Source organism: Arvicanthis niloticus, chromosome 24 (assembly GCF_011762505.2).
Source record: "Arvicanthis niloticus isolate mArvNil1 chromosome 24, mArvNil1.pat.X, whole genome shotgun sequence".
Lineage (NCBI taxonomy): Eukaryota > Metazoa > Chordata > Mammalia > Rodentia > Muridae > Arvicanthis > Arvicanthis niloticus.
In genome coordinates this window covers 6,639,343-6,666,580 of record NC_133432.1, presented here as the reverse complement: position 1 = coordinate 6,666,580, position 27,238 = coordinate 6,639,343, and the positions used below count along the sequence as shown (strand labels likewise).

Sequence of the window (27,238 nt, the reverse complement as noted above, 5' to 3'; positions counted from 1 at the left end):
GCTCCTAATTTGTACAAAGTGAATTCTGGATCCTCCCAGGCCATGCATCTCAGAAGGAGAGGAACTGAAGGGCCAGGGTAAGGCTGGGTGACTGAGGCTGATGTCCTGACACAGCCAGGGATAAGAAGCTGTTGCCCGGCAGTATGTGGGTGGGGAAGAGAATATAAAGGGGGGTGGGGGGTAGAAATGGTTCTTTCCCTCTGATGTCACCAGGATGAAAAGTCCCTGGAAAAAGACACTGTTCTCAGGGAGAGGGAAATGCTGTGTTCTCCAGGCTCACACTGCTACCGTGAGAACCTTCTATTCCTAAAGAGGAAAAACAACATGGTAATGGTGTCACCAGACACCAGCTTGGTCTAATGGTCTACGAGGCACTTGGCCCTACCAATCACTCAAACCCCCAAGGGACAGAGAGGAAAGAAGATATTGAAGTCCCCCGAGGCTTTGACCAAGCAAGACCCTATGTTCCCCAACACAAAGAACTCATTTTGCCTTCAACCCACTGCTGTCAAGAACAAGAGGAGACTGGAATGAAGCCGCAGGATCAGGGTCACAGATGGATCTGAAGTATGCCTTTCCCACATGGCTATTGTGAGGGGCCCTTTATAGATTCTCAGGACGTTGTCGTTGTCGTCTCTTAAAAAAGAGCCAGTCAGCAGGGATGGGGTCCACAGGAGAAAGGAAAGAACACATTTCAAAGAAGGCTTTCAACTAGAATTGACTGGTGGGGGCCGGTGGGGGCCGGTGGGGGGGGGGAGCAAACTTTTGTAGAGACCGGAAGGTTGAGAACGGGGTCATGAGGAGCGGGGCACTCGGCGGGATGATGAAGTGACCGCGCTGTTGGATTTCTGGGGGTGGTTCTAAAATTACAAGAACACAGTGGATCCAGAACTATGACAGAGATAGCCTTAGACAAGCTGGAACCAGAACACAATGCAGCAAGGTTAACAAGCAGATGCCCGCGTGGATTCCAGTAGAGGAGGCAGAAGGAAACAGCTTTTTCTGAATATTCCCCAGGGGTCCAAAACGTAAAGTTCTGTCTAGCCAGAGGGACAGAGACTATATAACACACACACAAAGCCCAGGCTGGGAGACCTCCTTTTCTTCAGGGAGCTAATGTAAAGGAAGGCAAGGTCAAGATGACTGTTCTAAATCAGACCTTGACCTTGGCATCGATGGAGCCCAGTAAGAGCTGCATGTGGACCAGAATTGCCAAGCCTCCACACAGAACAGAAGGATCTTGGCTTTGACGGGGTCCGACTGGCAGGAAGATGATCACAAAGATGGGGGTGGGGGTGGGGTTAGAGATGTAAGACAGAACCTTTCTTTTTTAACGGGCCTTTTAACAGGCACTTCCATATCTTTTTACAAACAGCACAGTGGATGCCACAGGCATTATTGTCATCACGTACTTGTGGTAGGAGACTACCATATAAAGTCCCATTCCAAACATTAAAGTCTGGAAGCCAGTACAAATCCCAAACTAAAATATGTCTGGTCAGGAGAGAGATCACATGATATAATGACCAAGGCCATTTGTGAGGAGCGAGGCTCAGTTCTCAGGGGTGGGGGTGGGGAGGGCTGACCAGAGAAGCAGCATACTTCGGACCAAAAACCAAGAAGAGGCACACTGAGAAAGATACAAAGCTGTTTCTAACTGGAGGCATTTGCTGAACCCAACCAACTTAAGCTTCTGGCCCTGAGCCTTTAAAGCTGCGAGAGAAGACAGAAGTCAAAGTTCCCATTAATGATTTCCCAAAGAAAACGGGCAGCCTGACATACGAAAGGGAACAGACATCAAGAGAGAGAGAGAGAGAGAGAGAGAGAGAGAGAGAGAGAGGTGTGAAAAGCCAATCTCTAAAAACACCAATTATCAGACAGCTATGCCTACCACAGCTCAAGAACTGAAAGGCAGACCTGAAGATAAACACGTAGAATTGAAAATCATCTTTCATAACCTAGTAAGCTTGGAAATGAAACAGAGTTCTCTTCCCAGAAATAAAACAAATCCCTGACATCAAAACCTCAGATTGGTTGGTCAGCAGTTTAGACATGGTTAAGAGAGAGTTGAGCAAAGTGGAATGCAAGGCAGTAGATATAGCACAAAGAGATGAAGAAAAGGAAACCATGGAAGATGGTGGATTCCAGGAGAGCTAGCACTCTATTCAAGTGCTCAAAATGGCAAAACCCACAAAAGACAGAGAAATGATACTTGAAATATACTGAACACTAATTTCCTGGATAGAGGGAAATGTGCTGAGATACTCCACATTTCATAAACTTCAAGCGGGGATAAATTAAAAGAAATTGGCATCCCAACAGCTCACAGAAAGACTTAGAATTAAGTGGAAAAAAACACTGAGGGGGGGAGGGAGGGAAGCTTAGGTTCATTGACAAGATGGTAATAGTACGACTTACACATGACTTCAAAATAAAAGTATAAGACTTACAATGGCTTCAAAATAAAAGTCAAAGGAGAGTGGGGGAGACAGCCACAGAGCACTGGAGCAGCCAGTGGAGAATGTGGTATCCCTAAGGTGAGGTTGACTCCCGCATGAGTGTGTGCGTGTGTGACACGGGCAGCACAGATGGAACTTGAAGGAGGTAGGGGTAGGACAGAGGGAGCTGGGGGAAAGCAAAGGTGAAAAGGACCAGAATATATTGCACGATTATACGCAAGTATCAAATTCTCAGGTAATAATGTTTTTTAAAAAAAGTAGGGGTGGTGGTGGACATTATTACACACAGCAAATAAAATGCACTATATATATATATATATATATATATATATATATATATATATATATACACAAGAGCGGAAGGAAGACTCTCTGAGAGGGAGAAGAAAACCAATGAGGGTCAGACACAAGAGATGGTAACACCAGAAATGTAAAAGACAGATATACAAGAAAATGTCATAATATATGTCAGTGTTTTATACCATAAATTCATGTTATTTCTAAAAGCTGATCCTAAGGAGCTGAGCAGATGGTTCAGTGGTTAAGGAAGAGTGCCAGCTGTTCTTGGGGAGGACCTGAGGTGAATTCCCAGCACCCACTGCAGCTCACAATCACCTGTAACTCAGGCTCCAGGGGATTCAGCGCCCTCTTCTGGCCTCCTTGGGCTCTGCACTCACAGGCTCATACATACACATATGTGTATGCAAGTAAAAACTTAAAAAAACTTTGAAATGAGGTTAAAACAAACACATTTTCAAAACAACCTCAGATCTTAACAAAATTAGGTTCCTAAGGATGGACTTTAAACAAAAGGAAGGGGTACCTGACCAACTCAGAGATTCGGAAAGAAAATTAAAAGCCAAGAATGTGGAGTGTGGTAAACACTTCCAAGTCTAAACAAATCATGGCCTGAATCACAGTGGGTTAAAAACGAATGAATAAAGACAGAACCACAACATAGAATAAGGAGTAGTTTAAGCTCCTGACTTGACAATCACACATCGTGCAGAGGGGGTGGCCCCCGCCCTGGTCTGCCCTTTGCTCTAGCGAGTGCCAAGCCCGGATGCCCAAGATGGGAACGAGGAGGTCCTTTACTTTGATCTTTTCCTCGTAGTGCTGTTCCTTCTGCTTCAAGTGTACTTCTAGGTGTTGAGCTGAGACCTGAGCCTCTCGATGTTTCTCCTCCAGTTCCTGGACACAAAAGAGCAGTCAGTCAGGTGTGCTCAGGGAAGGGGGCCAAGCAAGCAGGCAGCAGGCACAAGACACTCACAGGGACCGTGACTGCCACAGGCACTGCAGGCGGGTGGCCTCTGCTCCTGCAACACTAGACTTAGGCTTTTGGGAAGGAAAGCAGCGCCACCATGTGGCCCTGGCTCTCCCAACTCCAAGGACACACACACACACACACACACACACACACACACACAGCCAGTGGGCTGTGAGGCTGGGATCAGAGATGCATTGGCGTGACAGGTCAAGACAGGAAGTGGCTTGACTTTACACAGAGAAATAAAGGTAACAAGACGGCATTAGGTTCAGCATGGCACAAGGACCCTGGCCACTGTCTTAAGCCTCGGCTGCTTATGGTGGTAATGTTCATCAACCTTAAAGAAGAAAAGGGGCTCTGATTTCTTATGGAGGTCAACAGTACTGGGGTCTTCCTCGTTCATTATGCATTGCTCAAGAACCCTTGCCAAAAAGGAAAGCAATTACAATTAGCAAGTATGAAAATAGCCCTGGCATTTGGAGATATTGTTGTAAATGACTGGAGTGTGGAACTGTGAACACTGGACATAGGCATGTGATTCAGTGTTTACGCAAAGCTGTGCCAAAGGGCACGTGGGCAGTGACCATGACATTGCCTGGGTACACGCATGAGGAGGAGAGAACCTGGGGTTGTGCGAACTGCTCGAGCCCAAGGCTCTCTTGCTTCTTCTATTGCTTTCTGTCTTTAAACAAAACTGTGATTCATTTGAAAACTACACCAAGTCATGTGCCTGGGTGTTATAAACTGGCCCTTTATCAAAGGCGGCATTCAATTCACTGTAAGCATACTAATCACAGACACGGGTGCATCAAACCAGGAGTCTGGGCTTATTTGGTTAATTACTGACAGCAGAGGTCATAGGAGGTCAATATCGCCAAGTTCTTGTCTCTTCACACCATTTTGAACTTTTTCTGTGAAGTGGAAACAGTGACAGAGAATTCTGAAGAATGAGGAAATTAATTGGGATATGTCCACAAAACAGAAGGCTGTCTGGGCAGTGGTGGCGCACACCTTTAATCCCAGCACTTGGGAAGCAGATGCAGGTGGATTTCTGAGTTCAAGGCCAGCCTGATCTACAGAGTGAGTTCCAGGACAGCCAGGGCTATACAGAGAAACCCTGTCTCAAAAAACCAAAACCAAAAAAAAAAAAAAAAAAAAAAAAAAAAAAAAAAACAAAAAAAAAAACAAAAACAAAACAAAACAAAAAAAAAACACAAAAAAACCCCACCAACAACAAAAAACAAAAACAAAACAAAACAGAAGGCGGGGGTGGGGGGAGTTTCTGAGAGTCACATGTATGATAGAGACTGAAACTTTGGAAGCCTGCAGTTCTGTAGGCTCAGACTTGGCCGTTAAAATATTCGGTCTCAAAACCAGGTGCGCAAACCCACTGCAATCTACCAGATGTGCTCCCGGAAAATTGGACATAAACAAGAGTCTAATTAATAAAAACATTTTATGGGCTTTGAGCACGTTCACTAAAGGACCCGAAGCAAAGACTCCTTTGATTGATTGAGGGCCCCAATAACGCATTTTGAAATTTCTTATTGGAAGAGCAAGCACACTTGGGACCTGCTTCCCAGCATCACTGTTCCATGACAGTGTGAAGGACCATTCTTGGCCTATGTCCCGTACACTCTGTAGCATGAGCACAGGGTTCTTGAGTAAGAGGCATATTCCGTTAAAAAAAAAACGAGGGCATAGCCAGTCAGGCACAAAGGCGCTTGGGCAGGTGACAAGGTACGTTCAGATACAGAAATTTTGCTTTTCTGGTCGGTTACAAATCACTTGCTAATCATCTCTTCTCGGGCTGAGCCCTTAAAAGGCAGCACAGAAATAGGGGCAGAAACCTACGGACTGGTTAAAGGGGAAAGCCACCATTCAGACAACTGAGTCTGACCACTCTGTGGACGGTATCTACAACGCAGGGCCCAGTCACTCACACCTCACTATGGTGATTTTGTCTTTGTTGTTGTTGTTATTTTTTTAAATGTACGTTTTCTACATGTATCAGAGCAGCTCTTCCTGTTCACTGGTACATTCCCAGCTCCGGGAACAGGGCCTGGCGCATAGTAGAAGCTCATTAAATATTTGTTGAATGAATGAATGAACACGTCACCATTAGGTAGGGAAACGCTCTAGATCCACGAGAGAGTTAAAGCCTTTTGTTAATTCTTGTTAACCAGGTGGAGGGTAACAGTGGCAGGATCTGTCATGACTCACAGTAAAACTCACATGCTTGTCAACAACCAGAAGAGAGTTTGGAGACAGAACAAGAGAGCAGAAAAGAATAGACAACCACATTTGTCTTTGTGTGTGGACACACACACACACACACACACACACATAAATATAAAGACTGGATAGCAAAGCGAAACACCTTAACCAGTTCCTCTCCTGTGCGTTTGCTCAGAACATCCTTAACATTTGTGAAGGCACAGAGTCACCTGTGAGGTGGAGACACTGTGCAAACCTGTAAGTCAGCTATCCTTGAGGTCAGACGCCCATGGGTATCTCACGTCCCAGAAGTGACAGGAGAGATGAGGTGGCCTATTTATATCCCTACCTCCTTCTGGGGGACAACAAGGGACTGTGCATGAATTACAAGCCACCCCTGAGCCTCTCAAACATGACATCAAACGGCTGACTTTGGGAGCAAGGCTCAGAGGCCAGGGACGGAAACCAACACTTCTGCCAACATTCATTAAGTTAATTTGGTCATTAGTGCCGAACGAAGACAGACTCAGGATGACGACAACCTAAGGAGAGGTGCTCCAGCTGAGGCAAGGGGTAAGGCAATAAAAACAGCCGCCGGCAGCAGGGTGAGTGGGTGAAGAGGCATCCCAGGCAGATACTACTTACTCTCAGGGAAACAACCCGAGTGACTCACTTTGTTCCTTTCTGACAGGAAGAATCTGAGTTTGGGTCACAGACGGCTAAAGCCCCACCAGCTTTCTGCACTGGTTTTGCCGAGTTAACAGCTGAGCAAAACTCTGCTGAGAGGAGGGCGTGAGCACGGACCATCTGACAAAGGCCTGATTCCGTTTTTCTATGATGCCGGGCGGGCAAACAGACCGAGAAACATTAATGCCTCAGCAGCTGTGTCACTGGTGCTAAAATGTCCAGCCTGGCTCATCTGCTCCGCTCCACAGGTGGCTTTCTCTGACACCACCTCTCTCCATCCGCCTACTCGGTGACACCCCCTCAAGATGGCGTGCGAGCCTTCTTGCCCCCTTCCCCTAACCTCTTATCTTTGAACTTTGCACCTTTGGGCCCTGCTCACCAGAATCTTATCAGCCATCTGCTGGATCTGTTCGGACTTTGTCTGGATGTCATCCTTCAGTCTGTTCTCTCTACGCTCCATGGTCTCTAGTCTCTTTACCTTGTTCTCCAGAGAGTGGCGGCGTTCCTGTGGGTCGTGAATCAATCAGAGAGTTTAAACGGGGCAATCCACCTGCACCGAGGGAAAGAGCCCTCGGGAAGCGGACGCTCGCGTCGGAAAGGGGAAATACTGGACACCTGACGCAACGGCGAAGGCGACAACTCTAGGATTCAGGTGCTCGCTCGGCTGTGTGGAGTACAAGAGTGCATTCATTCATTCAAATATTTACCAAGCACCTACTATCTGCAAAGGACCACACTGGGCATTATGTGGAATACAGAGGAAGATGACGCACTCTGCCCTTGGAATAGGTAAGACAAACCACAAATAAACACACACAGGTTAGGAGACCCGGGTGGAGGGTGACAACAAAATGAAAGGTTCGGGGTGTTGTGGGAAGTGATGGCAGGAAGAGGGACATTGGGCTGCACGGTTTAGGTGTGGGTGATGAGGGGACGAGCTCGGGTGAGACGCTGCAGGGTGGCTTGGAGTGAGAAGGGGGATAGGGGACAGGGTGCAGGAGGCCACTTGGACACACAACCGTCGTATGCATAAAGGGAAGCTCAGGGGAAACAACCTTGGTCAGAACCCAACAGGAGCTCCAAGGAAATCCCAGACTGCCTGCCACATGGGTGGGGTGGGGAAGAGTGGGCAAAAAGCAGTCAGCATCTGGGGGTCAGACAGCTGCCCCATAGAGCTCAGAGGACACGTAATACATAGACACCCTTAAAGATTCAGGGTGGGGCAGGAGTACTGGGGGGGCTTCATGAATCTTAAACTATGTGAGTTAGGCAGGGAGAAGGGAAGACCCGGAGCTGGAGGTCAAGAAACCACTTTATCGGAGGGAGAGGGGTCCAGCCCATGAGGAAGGATACAGAAGCTGAGGGCAAGGCAGTCAGCTTGTTTATATTTTAGGGCTTGGTGACTCACTAACAGCAACAATTGGAGTCAAGTGGATGAAGCTAGGGTTTCAAGGCTGGGGAAACCCGAAGAATAGTGGGGGGCTGGACCGCCATGGGGAAACTACCAAAGGAAGGCAGTTTCCAGAGACAGTATCAGGGTCACTCTGAACTTGAGACATTGTTCACACACATACTGGGGATTTCAGGACGACAGTGGGAAACAGCCAGGAATGCACGTGAGGAGAGACCCCAGACAGCCTGGGTCACATGCAGACTTCGGTAGGGAAGTGGGAAGACCCAGGGACAGACAAGACAGTGAAACTGAGTGTGTTACAATCCGCTGCATGAAACAGACACAGAGGGCGGGCAGGATGGCAGGCGGCAGAGACGGGTAGAGACATCTCACTCCACGCTACTTGTCTGCACTGTTTACACTTAACAGTGAATAACTGGTTGTGTTTTCACTATAGTTATATAAATGATTTCAACAACAACAACAACAAAAGAATCTGAAGGGGACAGGACCCAGAACACAGGCCCAGAGTCACTGCCAAAGGAAATGGGTGAAGCCGAGGAGACCAGATGGGCTAGATCTGCATTGTGTTAGAAACAGCAAAAATATGGAGAAGACCAAACCTCAGAGCAGAGGCCAGAGAGCCTAGAAAAAGTACAGAGTCACCCAGATCACTGTTCTGGAGGCCGGAGGGAAACAGGATGGAGTACACACCCAGCAGCCGTCCGTCCCCTCGTGGCTGGGAGACCGGCTTCCAGGGCCAAACAGAGGTGAAGCTGAGGAGGCCCCGCTCACCTCAGCTTCCACCAGCTTCTTTTTGATGCCCTCGGAGGAATCTTCCCGATTGTGCAGCTTCTCCAATTCCCTCTCGGCTCGCTCCTTTGCCTGGCGGATATTCTGCAGGAGCTCGGTGGCCTCTGTGCTGGCTTTTACGGCCTGGCAGGAGAAAGGGGACAGAACACAGGTGTCTACGTGCATTTATGTGGGAGACAGAAAAGACAAAAGAATGAAAAAGCTGGAGACGCCAATCACATCGGATCCACTTTTCAGGCCAGAGTTCATTTACTGCATATTTTGTGCATGGTAGGTACACTGTTTTTTAAGCTCACGGAGTTTGGAGCTGGTCTCATAGTTACAAATGATGCGCTTCCCTTTCTTGGGGTGTCTAAAAAGTCCTTTGTTTCTCCAACTTAATGATACACACGGAAGCAAACAAAGGTGTCAAAGAGCTGATCTATCTGGAGTTAACCAGTTCCTCCTGATCGTTTTTCCTGTGGGGAATGTGGAAACAACCACGGTAAGAAAACACGGAAAGACAGATCTGAGCTATGACCTATGACCTTTCAAAAACTGTAATGGCCTCAGCGTCTGTGACAATCCGCAATGCAGACAGAGGGAGAGGGGGATAAGCCCCTCATTTTTGTCATTTATTAACTTTCATTTTGGTCTAACCTGCACTATAGCTCTTACAGCACTGTGGGTGGCGTCTGAATTTATGAGACCAATCAAAATGATTTATGTATAGTATATTCATAGTATATATGAAAATACATATACAGTGTCCTCAAACATATTGCTTGACCTGAGATTTTAACAGGTGCAGCCAGATAGCTGGTACAGGCCTGTGATGGCAGCTTCTAGAAGGAGGACAATGGACTTGGGCCAGCCTGGGCTACATAGCAAGACTTTGGTAAAAATAAAAGTGGAAACGACAATATGACACTGTTTCTAAGACCCGCAACGTGCCAAGTGGGAGACAGTGGACTTGGAAATGTGACAGAATACTTTTTTATGTGTGCTTTTAAGCTAATTTTCATTATTTCGGGTCTAGACTGTCAGTGGCAAGCAGTGAGAAGTTCCCAGGGATGTGTGGTCCAGCCACGTGGACATTCGCAGTGACTCGTGGAGGGCGAAGATGGAGCTGCCATACCATTGCTCTGGTGATCAGAGCACTTTTCAAAAGGAAGTCAAACTGCTCTCACTAAGCCAGACAGCAAGCCCGGCGCAGACAGTCTGATGCAGAAACCATGTCCCGTCAGGGTCCCACCACCCGCTTGCTGGGAGAGATGTGACTGAGACGCTGGTTCGCCTGATCATGCACAGCTGAGCGCGTGCATCAGGACATCAGTTTATATACCGTAAGTATACGGGCTTTACATTTTTATTTATTTGTACTTTATGCGTTGGTGTTTTGCCTGCATGTATGTCTGCGGGAGGGTGCCTTAGCTTGCAGTTACAGACAGCTGTGAGCTGCTAAGTGGGTGCTGGGAATTGAACCCAAGTCCTCTGGAAAAGCAGCCAGTGCTCTTAACTGCTGAGCCAACTCTCCAGCCCCAACCCAAGTATATGTGTTTTTTGGTCCCCCCCCCCATTATTCCTTGATTAACATAAAGCAGATCTGCCAAAGTTTGTAAAGCACCACGGAAGCAGGGCCGGTAGCACAGACCTCGCCAACGCCTCCCTCTCCCCAACACGCAATCACATCACCAGTGAGTCCCCGAAAGGAATCTTCCATCACAAACCAGACTCCCCCTACAAATATCCAAAATGGGGAGCCTGGCCTCCCGAGGCACTAGAAGCCACGTTTCTGTCCCAGAGGCTCACACAAGTTTGGTTTTTAGAAACAAACACTGCAGACATGTCTCCAAATGAAAACCTAAACTCAGACCCGTGATATTTTTGAGGGGTGTACCCTTTATCCCTGGTGCTGGTGGCTAGCCCAGCTTCTCTCTTTACTGCTCCAGGGCGAGACAGCTACATGAAAATGGGGGGAGCCCGCATCACCCAGACTTACCTTCTCCAGCTTCTCCTGGAGCTCCTGGATCTTCAGCTGCTGCTCGGCATTGATCTATAGATAATTAAAGCGGGGAGAGAAAACAGACGGCAATCAGCACCCGTGGGAGCACCCGTGGGAGCACCTCCAGCATGCTCCTCTTTCCTCCAGGGTTCTGTGGAGCCTGGGGCTTGTTTTCTAGAACTTACTAGCATAAAAAGGACATTTGCCTGTCAGAGAAGCATGGGCCTGTCCCGAGGCAAACTGTGGTGTGGACTACTTCTGTGTGACTGCCAACATATATCAACACAATAAAATTTTTACCAAGTGCCTGGGCTTATGTGTTACTGTGAGGAAATAAGAGCACATATATGTGCATAAGTGTGTGTGTGTGTGTGTGTGTGTGTGTAAAGTATATTAAAATTGGCACATGCCTGAAATCCCAGCATTTACGGAATCAGAAGGAGCAGTATAGGTCAGACTCAACTATACAGTGAGCATGGGACTAGCCTGAGCTACATGAAACTCTTTCTTTAAACAAACAAAAAAACCAAAAACCAAACAAACAGACAAAAACAAAAAACAAAAACAAATTCTGTCTTTTAGAACCGCAGCTAAAAGTTAACATAGTCACCCAAAAGCCATTACACTGTAGGGCCACGGAGCATAGTCCAGCATAGAACATACTTGAATTCACTCCCCTTCATCAAAATCAACTAATATACGAAAAACGCATTCTTATGTGGTAAGCGGTCACTAACGTTACAACTATTTCCAAATACAAACTGTTGCAGAAAGTAAACCCCATCACAGAAGACACACCTTCTCCAGTTTGGAATATTCTCCCACTTCAGGCTTCCCTTGGTCCTTAGCCTGTAAGTAAAAAGACAACATATTGAGAAATCTCAACAACCCACTGTCACTAGCTGGTGTGCTTCCTTGGCCTCTGAGACCAAAACCACAACAAACAAAAATATTGGTATCATTTATATAAATAAAGACAGGGCGTTTTCTAAAGAATCTCATTGTGTCTCCAACCTACACTCGTTAAGCCAGCGTGGCCTTGCATCTTGTGAAGATCATCCAGGGCCGTGCCCCCAGAGTCCCCTCTTGGAGAGTGGCTGACTACCTTCATCAGTTTGTGCTGACATTCGTTTGCCTTCCGCTTGAATTCCTCGGCGGCGAGCCGAGACTCCCTCAGCTCAGACTCGTAGAGATCGCTGCGTCTGCGGGCTGACACCAGGTCCTCTTCCAGCTGATTCATCATCAGCCTCATCTCCTCCACTTGAGCCTGGTACTCCTAAAGGCGGGGCAGAGGACAGGGGTGAGCCATGGACCTCCACTGCAACAGGAGATCAACCACAGAGGAAGACGTATGTCGGGAGGGAACGTGACAAAGGACAGATGGACAGACAAAGACAATTGTCTCTAGATTGACTCAAACAATCTAGAGAGAGAGGCAGGCCAGAGGGGTGTTGGGAGGCAGAGGAGAAAAAAAAAAAAAAAGAATATTAAATTGCTTTAATGCAGAACACGTGTCTTGAGTAACCCCACCGGGAACATGTGTGCTGAATCAGACACTCTGAGCAAACGGCCGCACAGATTCAGAGAAGCCCTGGGGATGAGCGGACGCACAGACAGGGCTGTTCTCTGAATGAAGATAAACTACTCCTCCGTGGTTCTCCTCTAAGGGTGCTCGCTTCTATGGATTTGTCCTTCGGTGCCACGTGCTCCTGACACAATTAGACATGGTACCGGCTTGGAATTAACCCTTCAATTGGAACCAGAGGGTGACTGGGAGCCTCAGAGGGAGCTCTGGGAAGGCGGGCCTCAGTAGTGTCCGTTTCTCACCATTCAGTTTTCAGTTTTCTGGGCTCAAAACGGAAGGCTGAGCTTAGTGCCACTCCTGCAACGCAAGTCACCCTGAAATCTGGAGGAGTCACAAAACCCTGGACCTCAACAAAGTAACCTGTGGGGGGGGGAAGAGGTTCCCCCAAGAAAAATTATCTTGGTCCCTGAAACAAAAAGCCTTAAAATGATCCAAACAGCTGGATGGTGGTGGCGCACGCCTTTAATCCCAGCACTTGGGAGGCAGAGGCAGGTGGATTTCTGAGTTCGAGGCCAGCCTGGTCTACGGAGTGAGTTCCAGGACAGCCAAGGCTACACAGAGAAACTCTGTCTTCAAAACCAAAAAAAAAAAAAAAAAAATCTAAACAGTCCGATGTTTCCCAAAGTGAATTTTAACACGAAATGAGAACATTTGAATCAAAGGCTTCCCACACCCTAACCACCCACACACAACGGAACAGGCGACAGCCTTGAAAACTTTGGAACTGAGTGTGGAAATACTCTTCAACAGAAAACTCCAGGCTGAGGAGGAGATCATGAGGCCTGCCTAACAGGACCAGGGCAGGAGCAGGCAGGTCAAACGTGAGGACGACAGGGATGCAGCCGACACCATCTCTGACGTCCCTAACTTTGACTCCACTGACATCTTGGAGGTGAAGTGTCAACTGAGACACGATGCTGGCAGGTGCTCACTAAGTGGGTATTTTGCAACTTACGCTTTGGTTATTTTGTTCTTGTAGACGAGGCCCCTCTTTTGCATGTGCTAGGTTAGGTTAGTGCTCTACCACTGAACTACAATCCCACCCGTTTATGACAACACTGTCTCTCCCCTCCTCTGTCTGTCTGTCTGTCTGTCTGTCTGTCTGTCTGTGCCACAGCACACATGTAAAGGTCAGAAACCAGTTGGTCAGCTATCGCTCCCACCGCATGGGTGCTGGGATCGTCCTGTGTGCTGACTGCTTTTCACCTGCTGAGCCATCTGGCCCAGTGCAGCGGATCCTTCTGTGGTAGTGGGGTGTTCGCTACCTGTTGGATCTCACTGTAGCAGACCCTCACTTGGCAGGCACTAGGGAGGGGACATTACAAAGTCCGCATGGAGTTCAGATTCCAACACTCACCCTACAGGGGAAAGCATGAGCCACAGAGGGATCATGGATGCCAAATGACAGGACTTCAATCACCTGATTGGGGACACGTGCCACAGTGAGATGGGAGAGCCTTCTCGTGGGGTTCCTTGAGACCCCCTTATCCAGGGATACTTTACGACTTTCGTGACTCTTAGAACCGGGCCTTCCTTTGACCCTTTCATCCATTAAAAAGAAAAAAATAAATAGAGGAGAAGAAGGAACCTAGCGGAGTGACAAGTGCCCGACCAGGAGTTCAAAGATCATTCTCAGATACTTAGCAAGTTTGAGGACAGCACAGGCTATATGAGACCCTGTCTCAAAAACACCAAAAAGAAGACATATTTACATATATGTAAATACACATACACATATAAAAATACTTTACAAATATACACTCACACAGTCATATGTTTTATATTATTATACTACATTCATATAAGTGTTAAAATGTTAATATTATCTATAAAAGCAATACTTGTGACCTATAAGCTTTTTTTTTTTTAATTTAAGGGAAAAAATTGAAATCTGAGCACTTGGGAGACTGAGGCAGGAGGAATCCAAACTGAAGGCCAGACTGGGCTACATACAAGTTAAGATTAAAATATTCAAATACAATGGGCTATTTATTACTCCAGATTATTGATACATATTGGAAATATCATTATTGTGCCACCATAAAAGTACAGTGGTCCCTTATTCCCTCCCCCGGCCCCCCAGTCTGTTATGCTGAGGGTAAAAGGAAGCCTGCCAGCAGACACAGTCCCCTCAAGCTGCGAAGGCAGCAAAGACCCAGAAGATCTTGGGCACCTTTTGGACTCAAACTTACCCTTTAAAAAAAACTGAACATTTGTGCATGCCCGTGTGCATGCATGTGTGTGAGTGTGTGTGCATGTGTGTGTGTCTGTCTGAACCATGCTGTGGCCTGTGGAGGTCAAAGGACAGTGTGTAGGACTTAGGACTCTCCCACCATCCTGTGAGTCTCAGGGACCAAGCTCAGGTATTCATGCTGTAAGGCAAGCACCTTTATCCAACTCCCCCTTTTCCTTCTTAAACTTGTAAAAAAAAAATATAACTATTGTGGGGTTTTTTTTTGTTGTTGTTGTTCTTTTTTCTTCTTCTTCTTCTTCAGAGCAAGGACAAAAGCACCTGTGTAGTGAGAATTTTGGTTTCTTTAAAAACCCAGTTATGTTATGCAAATATGTTTTTATTTTAATCCCAGGTGTAGGATAGCAGGTGATTATGATTTGTCTTGTGCTCTAGCAGGGATGTGGTTGTGCCAGCTGCAGATTGTTTCTGTGAGTGCATGGCATTTGCAATTCTGGGAACTTTTGAGAGTACAAATTCGAGAGCCCTGGGAGGAGCCCTGGCTTGCTCCTGCTGTTGCAGCTTGTCAAGTGATCATGAGCAAAGAGAAAAAAACAAATTGGATAGCCAGACTACGAAGACTGGACTTGGTCCACAGAACTCGAAGCCCCTAATCAGCAGGACGTAGTCTATGCCCCTTCCTCCTCTAACCTGCTTCCTCTCCTGCTAGTGTTGGGGGTTGGAAAGGATAAGGGTGGAATAAGAGCTGAAAGGGAGGTAGAGACAGAAGAACCCAATAAAGCAGCCTAAAAGTCCGCCTGCACACCTGACCCCAGTCCCCACCCTGCTGTCTCTGTTTCCTGAGCTGTCTGCACTGGAGGGAAAGCAATCATCCACATTGTCCCTCCCTGCTCTTGGAGTCCTGGTTCAACTGATACGGGCGGGAGAAGAACCCTCTCACCAGCCAGTCTTGTTAGGATGGAGACTCTAAGGAAATCCCATAAAGCCAACAGCTTAGCAAATCCCTGCTTCGGGAGGAAGCTGAGGACAGACCGATAGGTCTGTTTGCAAGGGCAGCTGGGAAGGCTGCTGTAGCTCGGCGTGGAATGGCTCATGGAACTGAGCTGAAGGGTCAGAAGGAGAAAGGGACAACTGACAGTCCGCCTGCAGTGACTGTGTGGGGAGGGTCCTACTCGCCAAAAGTCCTGGGAGCTCCAGTGACTTTTGAAAACTGCTGCTCTGTTTTGTGATTTTTAGAGTCAGACCATGAGGGGCCCTGCTAGGTGTGCTCCATTAGAAATAACTGGGTAAAAACAGGATTAAAAACAAAAACGAGCAGGTGTCCAAAAAGCTGAGTTCTGAAAGTAAAATCTGGGGGTTCATCCTAAATCTGTGAGACGTCAATGCACCAAAAACTAAATGCTATGAGTTTGCTGGAAGCGTTATATGCATTCTCTGTGTCTACAGACAGTGGGCGCCTTAAAAACAAAACAAAACAAAACAACAACAAAAACCCCATGCCATTTAAAACACATCCTCCTTTGAAGAGAAGCAAAATCCAGAACCGAAAAGTTTTCTCTGGCCCGCATCGGAACTTTTGACAGTCATTAAATCTGAAACTCCACATGCACACTGGCTGTGACATGAGTCACCAAAGACAGCTCTTTGAACTCAGCCACCAGAGCACAGAGTTTTGCAAAATGTCCTGATTAATTCTTTCTGTGGAACTCGTGAACACCCTCTGGTGGCCAAAGGCAGCTTTCATTTCCCCAGGATATCCCCTAAATTAATTTCCAAACACAAAAGAACTGATGGGACATGAAGAACCCTAGCTCCTGCAACCTTCAGGCTGGAGAAGAAGAAAAGCTACCTTGACAAAGGTGTGTGAGTCACCTGTCAGAAGTCTCAGCACGCGTGCGCCCTTCAGAGCCTCAGAGGGACTGTGCCAGGACTTGATGACCCATTTGCAAAGTTCCCGGTGCACATTTATTTATAATGTTCTTACACAGCACGAGGCTTGTCAACCCATCACTTAAAACATACTGAGGTGACAAGAAGAGCCGGCGTCCCACACACCCGGGTTGAGCCATCCCCGCCCGGGTGGGGGTGGCCGTGTTGTGAATCCGGGAGGCTCACTTCTATCAGCGTCCCATAAGGTTCCCTGAAGTGAGTGAGTTGCCGGCAGCTGATAACTCAGCTCCTCACTCACTCACTTCCAGCTCTTCATTAAAGTTTCTATTTACAGCATCTTCAGAAAACAGTTTATTTAAAAAAAAAAAAAAAAACCCAAGCTAAAATGAAAACAATGAGATATAGAAACGAGCCGGAGAAAACCTGTTTAGGAAGAGCGGGAGAGGAGCGGGCTGTTTAAAGGTCGCTGTTCTCCTGAAACTCAGGTCGGCAGCGCATGCTCAGACTTACTGCGCGTGCTCAAACTGCTCGGCTCTCAATGGCTCGGACTTTCCTTTTAGGACTTTTTTTTTTTTTTAAATAGATATATAAGCGAAACTATGAATGATCTTGGTCTCTCTTGACAACCGAAATTGCGTCAGAAAAGCTATTTTAAAATACTGAATTCCTTTGGAACCATACAAAGCAGGGTTTGGTAAACTTTTGTCAAAAAGTTAGCTTTATAGCCACACGCTCTGAAAACAGGACTCTTTTTTGCCTCTGTAGCACAAAAGCCACCATAAAGGAAATTAGTATGGTTGTGTTTCAATAAACTATTATGTAAACTTAAATTTAAATTTTACAAAATTACATGACACAAAATCTCTCTCTCTCTCTCTCTCTCTCTGTAATCATTTAAGAATATAAAAGTCACACTTGGCCTGGGACATAGAAATAGGCACAGAAAATAGGAAGGGGGCCATGGCGATCTACCCCTAGGCTGAAGTTTGTCCACTAGTGTTCTTTATTAAAAACAGTAGATATTATGAGTTGTAGCTCAATAGGAGCAGACAAGCAAGCAGGTGTGATTTCTATAAATCACGGAGAATCTACAGGCTCCATGTGACCTGCCTGTGTATCCCACTCCCTGTGTCCCAACCTCTATGCCAGCAGACTCTGCCTCTCAGACTTGCCTGAAAGCAGTGGTTAGAGGCAGCTGGGGGCAGGGGTGGGGGGCGCATGGCTCAGAGCGAGCGGTCATACCTGCTCCTTGATCTCCTGGAGCTTCCGGCTCTGCTCTCTGATGTCGTGGAGGAGCTGCAGAGCTTTGTCATCCTCCTGGGATACCTCCATCCGTGCTTGCTCCAAACTTCGCTTTAAGCTCTGCGGAAAGCAAAGATTTTAATAGGGATGCCCCGCGGATCCTGTTCTGGTTGAAAACTTTCATTAGGAAAGCTTCTCGGACACCGGGGTGGTCTCAGGTGATGGGCCACAGCAGACAACCCGCAGCGGTTACCGGTTCCAGTTTTCACCCTGTGAAAGCCACTTGGTGGAAGAATCGTCATCGCAAGCTTGCAACCTTCTGGGGGTGGAGCCTGAAACTCTGTCAGCTAACCATCTGGCACTGGCTACCTATCCTGGCACCTACTCACTTGTACGATGTTCGGGACTGAAAACCAGTAAGATCCCGTGTCGGTTAGAACCTCCACCTCCGTGACTATCAAGTGTATTCTAGGACATGAAAAGCCTTTCCAGATTCTCAGGAGCATACGCCTGTTTCCAAGAAGCAACAGCTTCATGGTCTACCCGGCTGTCATTTTGGAGTCCAGTTGGTTGCCGGCTGGCCTCCTGACCTGCTTCCTAGACACCGATGATCCATCAGTCCCCCCACCCCTGCCCCCCAGGCTTCCATGGCATTGAGAGAGACATCTGAAATACACAGCTGTAAACTTCACCCACCACTGAAAGGCGGCCAAGTCTGGAAGGCAAACATAGCGGTTATTCTTAATCAGCCAGTCTATAGATTTCCTCTCCCTCGTGAGAGGAGAAAAAAAAAAAAATAGAAGAAACCTTTATAAGCGTGTGATTCAACCTCTTACGACTGTTTCATTGGGCACGGTAGAGAACACCTGAATGAAGACTTCCACAAGACAATGAAGGACACAGTCTACTCTTGTGAAGGAAAGGGAAAAAAAAATGGAGTCGCAATGGAGATAATGAGAGCTTGGGTCTCAGAGGCCGAGTCTCCTGGCTACAGTGCTTCTATGGGAATAAAAAATTCATTCCAGATAGATCCCAATTCTGTTTTCTGATACGAATTTCGGGGTTTAGTCCTCAAAGCTGATCGTGCCAGACACAGCCTAGACCAGAGAGGTTGGGACAGACGTCAGGACCCTCTGTAGAAGGCTTCGGTGACCCTTGATTCCCGCCTCTGGGACTGGGGAAGCTCGCAGCCCGCACTGTCTGCTGAGCGCCAGTTCCAGCCTGACTCCTAGGGGCCTCACACTTCCCGTGCTAACTCTGCCGGCTGCTCTGCCAGAGCCTGCCTTTCCACTCAGTGTCTCTCTACTCTCTGCTATTGGCTGTGATGTGCCTCATGGAGCTGTCATGAAACAGGATGAGACACACACGACAGGAAGTGCCGCCTCCGAGGGAAGGGGGCTTTGGGGAAGGCTCACACTGCATTCTGTGATGTAGGTAGCAAGGTCCTGCTCCAGGAGGGATCTCTGAGTCTCAGAGGCCTTCAGCTCCACCTCCTTCTGACTAAGCACAGCCTCCACCTCTGACACTCTGCGATGTAACCGGGTCATTTCCTGCTCCATCTGAAATAAACACATGCACAGGTTAAAAGGGACCCCGGAGGGGTTGGGAGAGGTTGTGTGGAAGGGCAGTCACTTGTCAAGCAGGGACCCCTAGGCCACCTGGTGGCCCGGGGGAGCGGGTTACCACTAATTCACCAAGAGCTGGGATGTAAATACCATTGCTTCTTCGCCCAGGAGCATACAGTTCTTCAAAAAGACAGTCACCAAAGGCTAGGTCAGCCCTGTCATCCAAGTCCTGCTTCGCAAGGTCACTTCTCTAACCCACTTAGTACAGAAGCCACTGGCATCGTGATTCACCTGTTTGCCTTGCCTCTTTTTTTTTTTTTTTTTTTTTTTTTTTTTTTTGGTATTGGTCTGGCTTATTCAGATGTCAGGTTAATTTTATCCTAAATCCATCTTGGTCCCCCCCATCTCCTTGCAAAGACCTAGAGGACAGATCCGAGACCAGGCCGAGAGGGGATTATTCGTCTGTACTCTCAGGCGTCCCACAGAAGCAGTGGTCTCTTATTAGGTTCTCAGAGAGTTGCCTCTGGGCAGGAACAGTGAGTGTGAGGAGACAGAGCACAGTCAGCAGTTTTAAAGGACTGGGAAGACACACTTCGCCTCACTCCAACCGAGCAGGTGGGACGCTTCTCAGCCCCAGGTGAGGACCCAGGCCGCCTGCCAGAAGAAGCGGACATCGGGCTGGGTCATGCTGAGAAACAGGCCGTTTTAAATCCGGGGCCTCCTCTGGTTAAGATTTAAAGGATTTATGGCAATGTCTGGGCCCGAATTCATCTCCCTCTGAGCTGCTGGAGGTGCGGCTTCAGCGAGGGAGGCGGCGCCTCGCTCTCTACGGACAGCAGCGGCCCCGGCAGATCCCTTGGCATAGATTCACGGGAGGATCCTGGAGCAAGGACCGAGGCCGGCTGCGGAGATAAATACCTTGTGACACTTGTCCTGAGAGTCTTGCAGCTCTTTGCTTTTGATGAGAAGTTTCTTTTCCATGGAGCTAATCTTGGCAGGGGAATCCAGACCCGACACAACAGACCTAAACATAAAAATAATGATTAAAAAAAAAAAAAAAAAAAGTCAAGTGGTCTCTATGTCCCGAGCTGTGCTAAGAAGAACCTGCAGTGGAAATGAGAGACCTGCCTGCTTTCTGCAGCACGGCTGGCTCCAGCATCTTCTAGAGGCACTAAACCCACGGGGCAGGGAGGTGAAAGGAAGCAAGGGGCTGGCAGGAAGGTGCAGATTCAAGGGAACCCAGGGCCAGAACTGGCTTCTTGGAGCCTTGGTCTGCACAGCTGTACAGCAGGATGATGAGACAAGAACCTGCCACACGCAGAAGTGTGAGCATGCCATGCACAGCCGAGCCTGGCTCGCTGACACACTCAACAGGTATGGACGCAGCATTTGCTAGGAGTCTCTGAGTGCAGCAGAGCGCACTTGACACGGGCTCCTCCCAAAGCTGACCGTGTAGGGAAGATCCCGAAAAGTTTATGGATGAAGAGAGGATTCCTGAGGCAGAAAGGGGGATGTGACCTGGTGGCACATGTAAAGCCGAGGAGACCTGCTTTAGTTAAGTGAGGGAGTGTGACCTGGAAAGTCACACTTCATTTGAGACTTGGCATTTGAGACTTGAAGGCTGAGAAGGTTCTAGGGACACAAGATCTAAGAGGAGAAAGGATGCTCTGGGGACAGGGGACAACAGCCACACTGGCCCTGAAGCAGGGCAGACAGGACTGAGTGGTTTCAGTAAGACCATACTGTAAAGTTCTCTGTCTCTCCCCTGAGCTTGTCCGTTCCGATCAGTTTGGCTTTCTATAACCAGCTCAAGCTTATGGTAGCAGGGCCAAAGGATATTCTCATTCCCTTCCCAGAGATGCAGCTGTCCAACCCAGAAGCTACAAAGACCTTACTTCACAGTGAACAGACTCCGTCCTTGTGATTAGGTTAATGGTCTTGAAGTGCAGAGATTATCTTAAATTACCTGAACAGGTCCAATTTATTTCTAAAGACACTAGTGGGGAACAGAAGGCCAAACATGGAGGCAGGGTACAGGGTCAGAGATATAAATACGCTGCATGACTGGCTTAGAAGACGCAGCATCAGGCTGAGAGGGATGGCTCAGTGGTTGAGCCTATGGAGCCACAAAGCAAGAGATCCCTCTCAAACCATAGAGAAAGCAAGGACCAACACTAAGGGTTGTCTGTCCCCTGTCCTCCACACAGGTGCCATGAAGCATGTACACACATGTGCATGTACATGTGCACACACACACACCACACACATACACGAAGATGGTGAACCACCAGTCCCAGCTCACAAACAGGTGACCTCTAGGGAGCTGGGCGAGGCACGGAGGCTGATTCTCCTCAAAGCCTGCAGGCAGGGCACAGCCTCATCTCAGCTGACTTCAGCCTAGAGAAACCCACTGGGACCCCTGACCCCAGAAATACAAGATAGCAGGCGTGTGTTCTTTTACACCTTCAGTTTGTGGTGACTTGTCACAGTGCCTGCGACGTGAGACGTGTCTGCTCTCTGAGCTCTGGGACACACCTGGTTCTACCTGAACCCCAGACTTGCTTTAACCAGTTATCCTCACACCTCCGAGGCACACAGGATGTATTATCCTCACGTTACACGGGAGGACAGTGAAGCCTGGTGAGGTTAGGGGACCTGCTGGCTGAGAAACGGTTTCTCTTAGTCTATAGGAAGCAGGCGACTAAGAATGGCTGGATTCACCCAATGCCATGCTCAGGAAACATCATAAACATTTCATGGCAAGCTATGCAAGGAGTATCCTGGAAGGGCGCTCGCACGTACGCATAGGTGCCCTGTGGGTTAGCTATGGGCGTAGATGAGAATCTAGTGTCCCTCAGTGGCAGGTGAAGGACAAAGTCCTGTCAACAGCAAGCAAAGGTTCCAATGCACGGAGGGACATGGCAGTGCCCACTGCTGCCCCGAGGTCCATCTTCGTTGCCTTGGTAACAGGACTGCAGGAGCTGGTTACTGATGAGCACTCGGGGTCTTCCCAGCAGGTTCAAGTTCTGTTTCTGCTGCCCCAGACTACTTCCCAGCCTAAAAGAGGTCAGCCTCCTGCAGCAACATGAGACACCTGACTGCCTTGCTGACAGCTTCCTCTACACTCAGCGGCAGCCAAGTCAATCAACAATTGGAGTCAGGCTGCTCTGTGTACAACACAGCCTGTCCCTAACAAGCTGTGTCACCTCTGAGCCTCAGGCTCCTCTCCTGTAAAATGGGTATAAGGAGAGAGCCCTAAGCACATCCCCGGCACATTGAGGGCTTGACAAATGTCAGCCATTACTATGACTGTTGCCATTTTTATTAAGATCCCTGTAACTTTGCAAATAGCACATGCCTCACAGGCCTAAAACAGTTGCTTGAAATGGTAACACTCAGGGGGCTGACTGTGCTGCGTGCTGTTATTCACATCAAGACAAACAGTGATTATTCATAGAAATGGGCAACGGAGATTAAAATCCAGAAATAAATCTTTTTTTTTTTAAAACTCTCACATTGGGTTAGAAATTTTAACACTTCTCACAAGCCTACTTCCTAGCCAAAATACAAGCGCGCGCGCACACACACACACACGCACACACACACACACACACACACACACACACGAATAGTCCTGCCTTCGTAGGGTTTGCTTGGGGTAGTCTTGAGTTCCCCTCGCTCCACTAGAGAGCAAGCCCCAGGCCCCCTGAGGAGACAGGGATGGTCCCTGGTCCTTCAGTGATCCAGGGTCATCCCCTCATCACGAAGGGACACACATCAGAGATGACAACAAAGGCCACAGTTCCTTGCACAAGCTAGCACCCATTTATAAAAAACCACTGCGTGAGTCTTGTGCTGGTGGGAAGGGGTGTGGCTCCCTTAAAGACAACACATGGAGGCAGGGCTCCAGCAGAGCTTACAGTTGCATGTTCACTGGTTTGAGCACAAAACAGATTGCTTATTCACCAAAAAGGAAAGGAAGAAAAAGTGTTTCTAGGTCACTGGTTAATAGGGCCCAGAAAGCCGGCACCGAACACCCGCAGGAGACAGCGTGCAATCACCCCAAGTCCGGCTCTTCACTCTGCTGTTCTGATGCCTGACAAATGTTCACATTTAAGAGTTCTAACTATGGCAATTAAGAGCTCTTCAGACTAAATATGCAAAAGAAACCTTTAAAAAAAAAAAAAGAATAAATAAAAATCACATCTAAAAAAAGGCTCTGGAGGGAACACTGGGACTAAGCTCAACCTGCAGCGGCAACTGCACAAACAATGGAGGGGGTGGAGGGCAAAGGTCACCGCAGCTCTGGGAACTTCCTGTAACAAGGGGAGGGGATGGAGGGCAGAGTAGGCTCTGGATGACTTCCTGTCCCTCAGTCCAGGTGAACCAGCATCACCAGGAGATGGAACTGTTGCAACCAGAGCTGGGGATGGGGCTCACCCAGACCCACGCAGTCTGCTTGGGGACCGAGGGCCTGGCCAGACAGGGCCATCTCCTTTAAACTCCATAATAATTCTGATGGAGAGTCGGGATGGAAAACCGGGTACTCATTAGAAGAGTGCACTTGTGGTTTCAAGTCAAGGCTTTCAACACTCCGGCGTGGCCAGCCTCCATGTTAGCTTCCAGGTGGCACTTTGGCCACGTCCTGTGAGGCCAGCAGACTGTGGTCACTCTTTAGTGGGACCTCACTTTGGTTTGAATTTCAGGACAAGTACAAGTGTCAGGCAGTAGCTCAGCAGAGCGTTCTCTAATATTTAATATGTTTACGGCTTTACTTACGCAATGGATGTGTGCATGTATGTACCCCGATGCACACCTGTGACACACGACACTTTAGGGAACTGTGTTTTCCTTCCAATGATCCTACCACTCACACACTTTACAGCTAAGCCATGACACCTGCCCTTTTCTGCTGTTTGGAGCCAGGGTTGCACTATGTAGCATTGGCTGAATGGGAGCACGTGACCCCCCCATTTCAGCCTCCAAAGGTTGGGATTATAGGCATGCGCCATGACGCCCACGTAAGTTAATTTAACTATACTATCTCCGTGGAGTTCATTTAAAAAAAAAAAAAAAAAAAAGCAGTAAAGCCAGACATAGCTCAATAAATATCAATTACATGATATTTATCTTCAGTACAAGTAAGGCAATCAAACAGTACCAATGACAAGCTCCAATAGAAACTCTTTTTTTTATATTTAAAATTTTATGTCCATGAGTGTTGTTTTTTGCCTGAGACTGTATGTGCACCCAGTACATACAGGAGCCTGAAGACGCTCCTTGGCGGAGGGCATCAGATCTCCTGGAGCTGAAGCTAGAAGCGGTTGTAAGCACCATGCGGATGTTGGAAACCAAACCCTGGTCCTCTCCAAGAGCAGCAAGGGCTCTAAACCACGGAGCCATCTCTCCAGTCCCCAAATACGCACTCCGTAATGGAGATCCACATGCCCCAACAAACACTCCAAAACATTTCCTCAACTCACTTTCTCTAGGTTTATCACTAACCAGCTTCTAAAGTGACTGACGGTGGCATTTCTCAGAACTGACCTTAATGTGACCCTCAGCTCAAGAGGTCTCACCCAAGCGCAGCAGAGAGCAACCAAACCACCTCATACAGCTTCAGTTTTCAGACATCAAGTGTCTAGTCTGATGTAGGCACGGCGTTATTTAAAGCTTATATTGTTGAAGGGAAGTTTAAAAAAACAAAACAGAACCACTCTTCTGTGGGGTACTTCATCAGAATTCTGAGGCCTTGGTGCTTGCCCGTGGCCCAGAACTGCCGGAAAGTGATGAAATCAGACATATGTGCAGGAAAACACGCAACATGAAACACATGAATAAATCTCACTTTACAAAAAAATGGAATCCTCTCCTACAGCTCAGTGGCTCTTCCCCAGGACACATTTGGTGATATTTAGAACATTCTTTATAATCTTACTAGTGGGGGCAGGGTGGGGGTAGGGTGGGGTATTGAGGGCGGGGTGAAGGGTAGGGGTGGAGGTGCTATCAGGACTCAGTCTAAAGGAGCCAGAGCCACTGCTCAGCAATCCCTATCACACAGGAGAAACCTGCAGGGCTTATCCAGCCCCAAATGTCACCACTGCCGGCCTGAGAAGCCCCGTAAAGGAAGCCTCTATTTCTCACCTCAGGGACCGTCCCAGAGGGAAAATGAACACCAGCCCTGCCAAGAGCCGGAGAGCCACTTAGGAAGCAAGTTCTGTGTACTTTGCAGGCTCCCCCACCAGATCTCCGCAATCCTGTGGACCGGTGCTGTCATCTTCACGGGCACGGGGCGTTTGTGCACGAGCTAAGAAGCCCACTGTCCCTACCCTATCTGAGTGACGGACAGTTCAAAGTGGAGGGGTCTGCAAGCGATGATTCAAATCCCAACTCAACTGCTTGGCTGGACAGAAAGGCAAAGTCTGAGGAAAGAGAGAGAGATGGGTCATCCGGGATAAAATGACCTCTATCCACGAGTGGCTGCATCTGTTGCTAAGCCAGAGCTCAAGACAGTCTAGGAACCCAAAAGCATCCCCAAGCTAAGTCGGTCCACAGCCGCCCCCGGACACAATTCAACCCACACACACAAAAACCACTCTCCCTCCACCATCCACAGCGGGGCAGGGGAGCGGGGGGGTGGGGTGGGGGATTAAAACTGAGTAACAGGACAGATGTCGGAAGCCTAGGCCAGTCCGTGCTCTGGACTGGATGGGATCCAGTACAATGAAGATGCTAATAAAAGAACACACTGCCTGCCCACTCATTGCTTGCCTACCCCTCACCACACCCCTCCCCCGGCCACATCTTGGATGCACAGCCAGTTGCCCCCATGGAGGGGGGCCGCTCCCCTGAGCAGCGGGTGCATGCAGCCACCCACCCACGCACAGCAGTGCTGTCTCTTCTAGAGCCAAGCCAAGTTTGGGCTTTCCTTTTTTTCCCCAGCTTCTATTTTCTAGAAAATTTTACTCTGAAGTCAACATCTTTTCCTAATATATACATCTACTTTATAATTACCGAGGCCCAAAGAGCGCCGACAGAGGACAGTGCAAGACGGAGGGAGAAAGTGGACTTGCCAGCCCCTCTACAGCCTACAGAACATATTTGCTTAACATTACATTGGACCCAAAAGACTGTTTCACACGGAACCGTCATATTTAAGAAAGAGGATAAGTGCAGTTTTCCCAATGATGTGCCTATAAATAATCCATAGAGCTAAGAAAAATCCATGAAAGCTATTAGCAGAAATACTTCGTATCTTAAGAGAATCCAGTGTGTACTTCTACCCCACAGAGCAGAACATGGAGCAGGCCGTCTCTAACTCCTAGGCCCAGAATCTTGAGCAAGTATCAAGCCGCCCACCTGCCTCCTTAGGAAGCCTACCCCTGCCTGAAAGATGTGTCGCCCGATCACTGACCATAGGTCGCACGTGCTTCGGAGACAACCAAGTGTAGAGACTAGATGCTAAAACCAGAGTCATCAAAATTAGCTCAGCCGAGGGCCTCACCTTAATTGTGGCCAACGGCACTAAAAATATATGTAACCACAAGCTGTATAACGTGGTACAAGAGAATTTAAAAACCATCAGCACTGTTTCCAAAAATATGCTGGCTTTTAAGGCTGTGCATTCTGAAATTTATGAACTAACTTTATAAGCCCGTTTTAAACTACACAGTGGTGCCCCTTGCAGCCTCCTGGAAATGTGAAGGATGCCACTCTCCCTGGGGAGCTTCAGACCCTGGCTTTAGAGTGCCACACATGTGTACACCCAGATAAGCAACCACACACGCTCTGCCGCCGCCACTGCCACCACCCATGGGTTCCAGATGAAGAGAAACATTTGCTCTAGATGATTAATATGTGGCACAAAAACCATTTATCAAAACCCTCACTATTCATAAAAATATAGCCAGGCATGTGATTTTTTTTTTTTAATATTGTTCCCAGC

At 48.0% G+C, this 27,238-nt stretch overlaps 1 protein-coding gene and 1 long non-coding RNA gene across 12 annotated transcripts in view; one reads left to right on the top strand and one right to left on the bottom strand.

The window, feature by feature from the left end:
• Positions 1-27,238, bottom strand: part of Cit (citron rho-interacting serine/threonine kinase) — a 165,529-nt gene that overhangs the window by 65,614 nt on the left and 72,677 nt on the right. For 5 of the 11 annotated variants that reach the window (XM_076922554.1, XM_076922553.1, XM_076922556.1 and 2 more), the window contains 9 exons: positions 20,212-20,317; positions 19,144-19,287; positions 17,729-17,848; positions 11,839-12,096; positions 11,619-11,669; positions 10,818-10,871; positions 8,819-8,959; positions 7,010-7,135; positions 3,555-3,650 (listed from right to left, as the gene is read on the bottom strand). In XM_076922554.1, coding sequence (XP_076778669.1) covers positions 3,555-3,650; positions 7,010-7,135; positions 8,819-8,959; positions 10,818-10,871; positions 11,619-11,669; positions 11,839-12,096; positions 17,729-17,848; positions 19,144-19,287; positions 20,212-20,317 — 1,096 coding nt within the window. Of the gene's footprint in view, positions 1-3,554; positions 3,651-7,009; positions 7,136-8,818; positions 8,960-10,817; positions 10,872-11,618; positions 11,670-11,838; positions 12,097-17,728; positions 17,849-19,143; positions 19,288-19,443; positions 20,163-20,211; positions 20,318-27,238 lie in introns of those variants that run through there. The other 6 variants (XM_076922557.1, XM_076922563.1, XM_076922558.1 and 3 more) reach the window with 3 other exon arrangements.
• On the top strand, positions 8,934-11,086 carry LOC143437644 (uncharacterized). Its single transcript, XR_013106996.1, has 3 exons — positions 8,934-9,106; positions 9,855-10,161; positions 10,768-11,086. It is a non-coding gene; the product is annotated as an uncharacterized LOC143437644 (long non-coding RNA).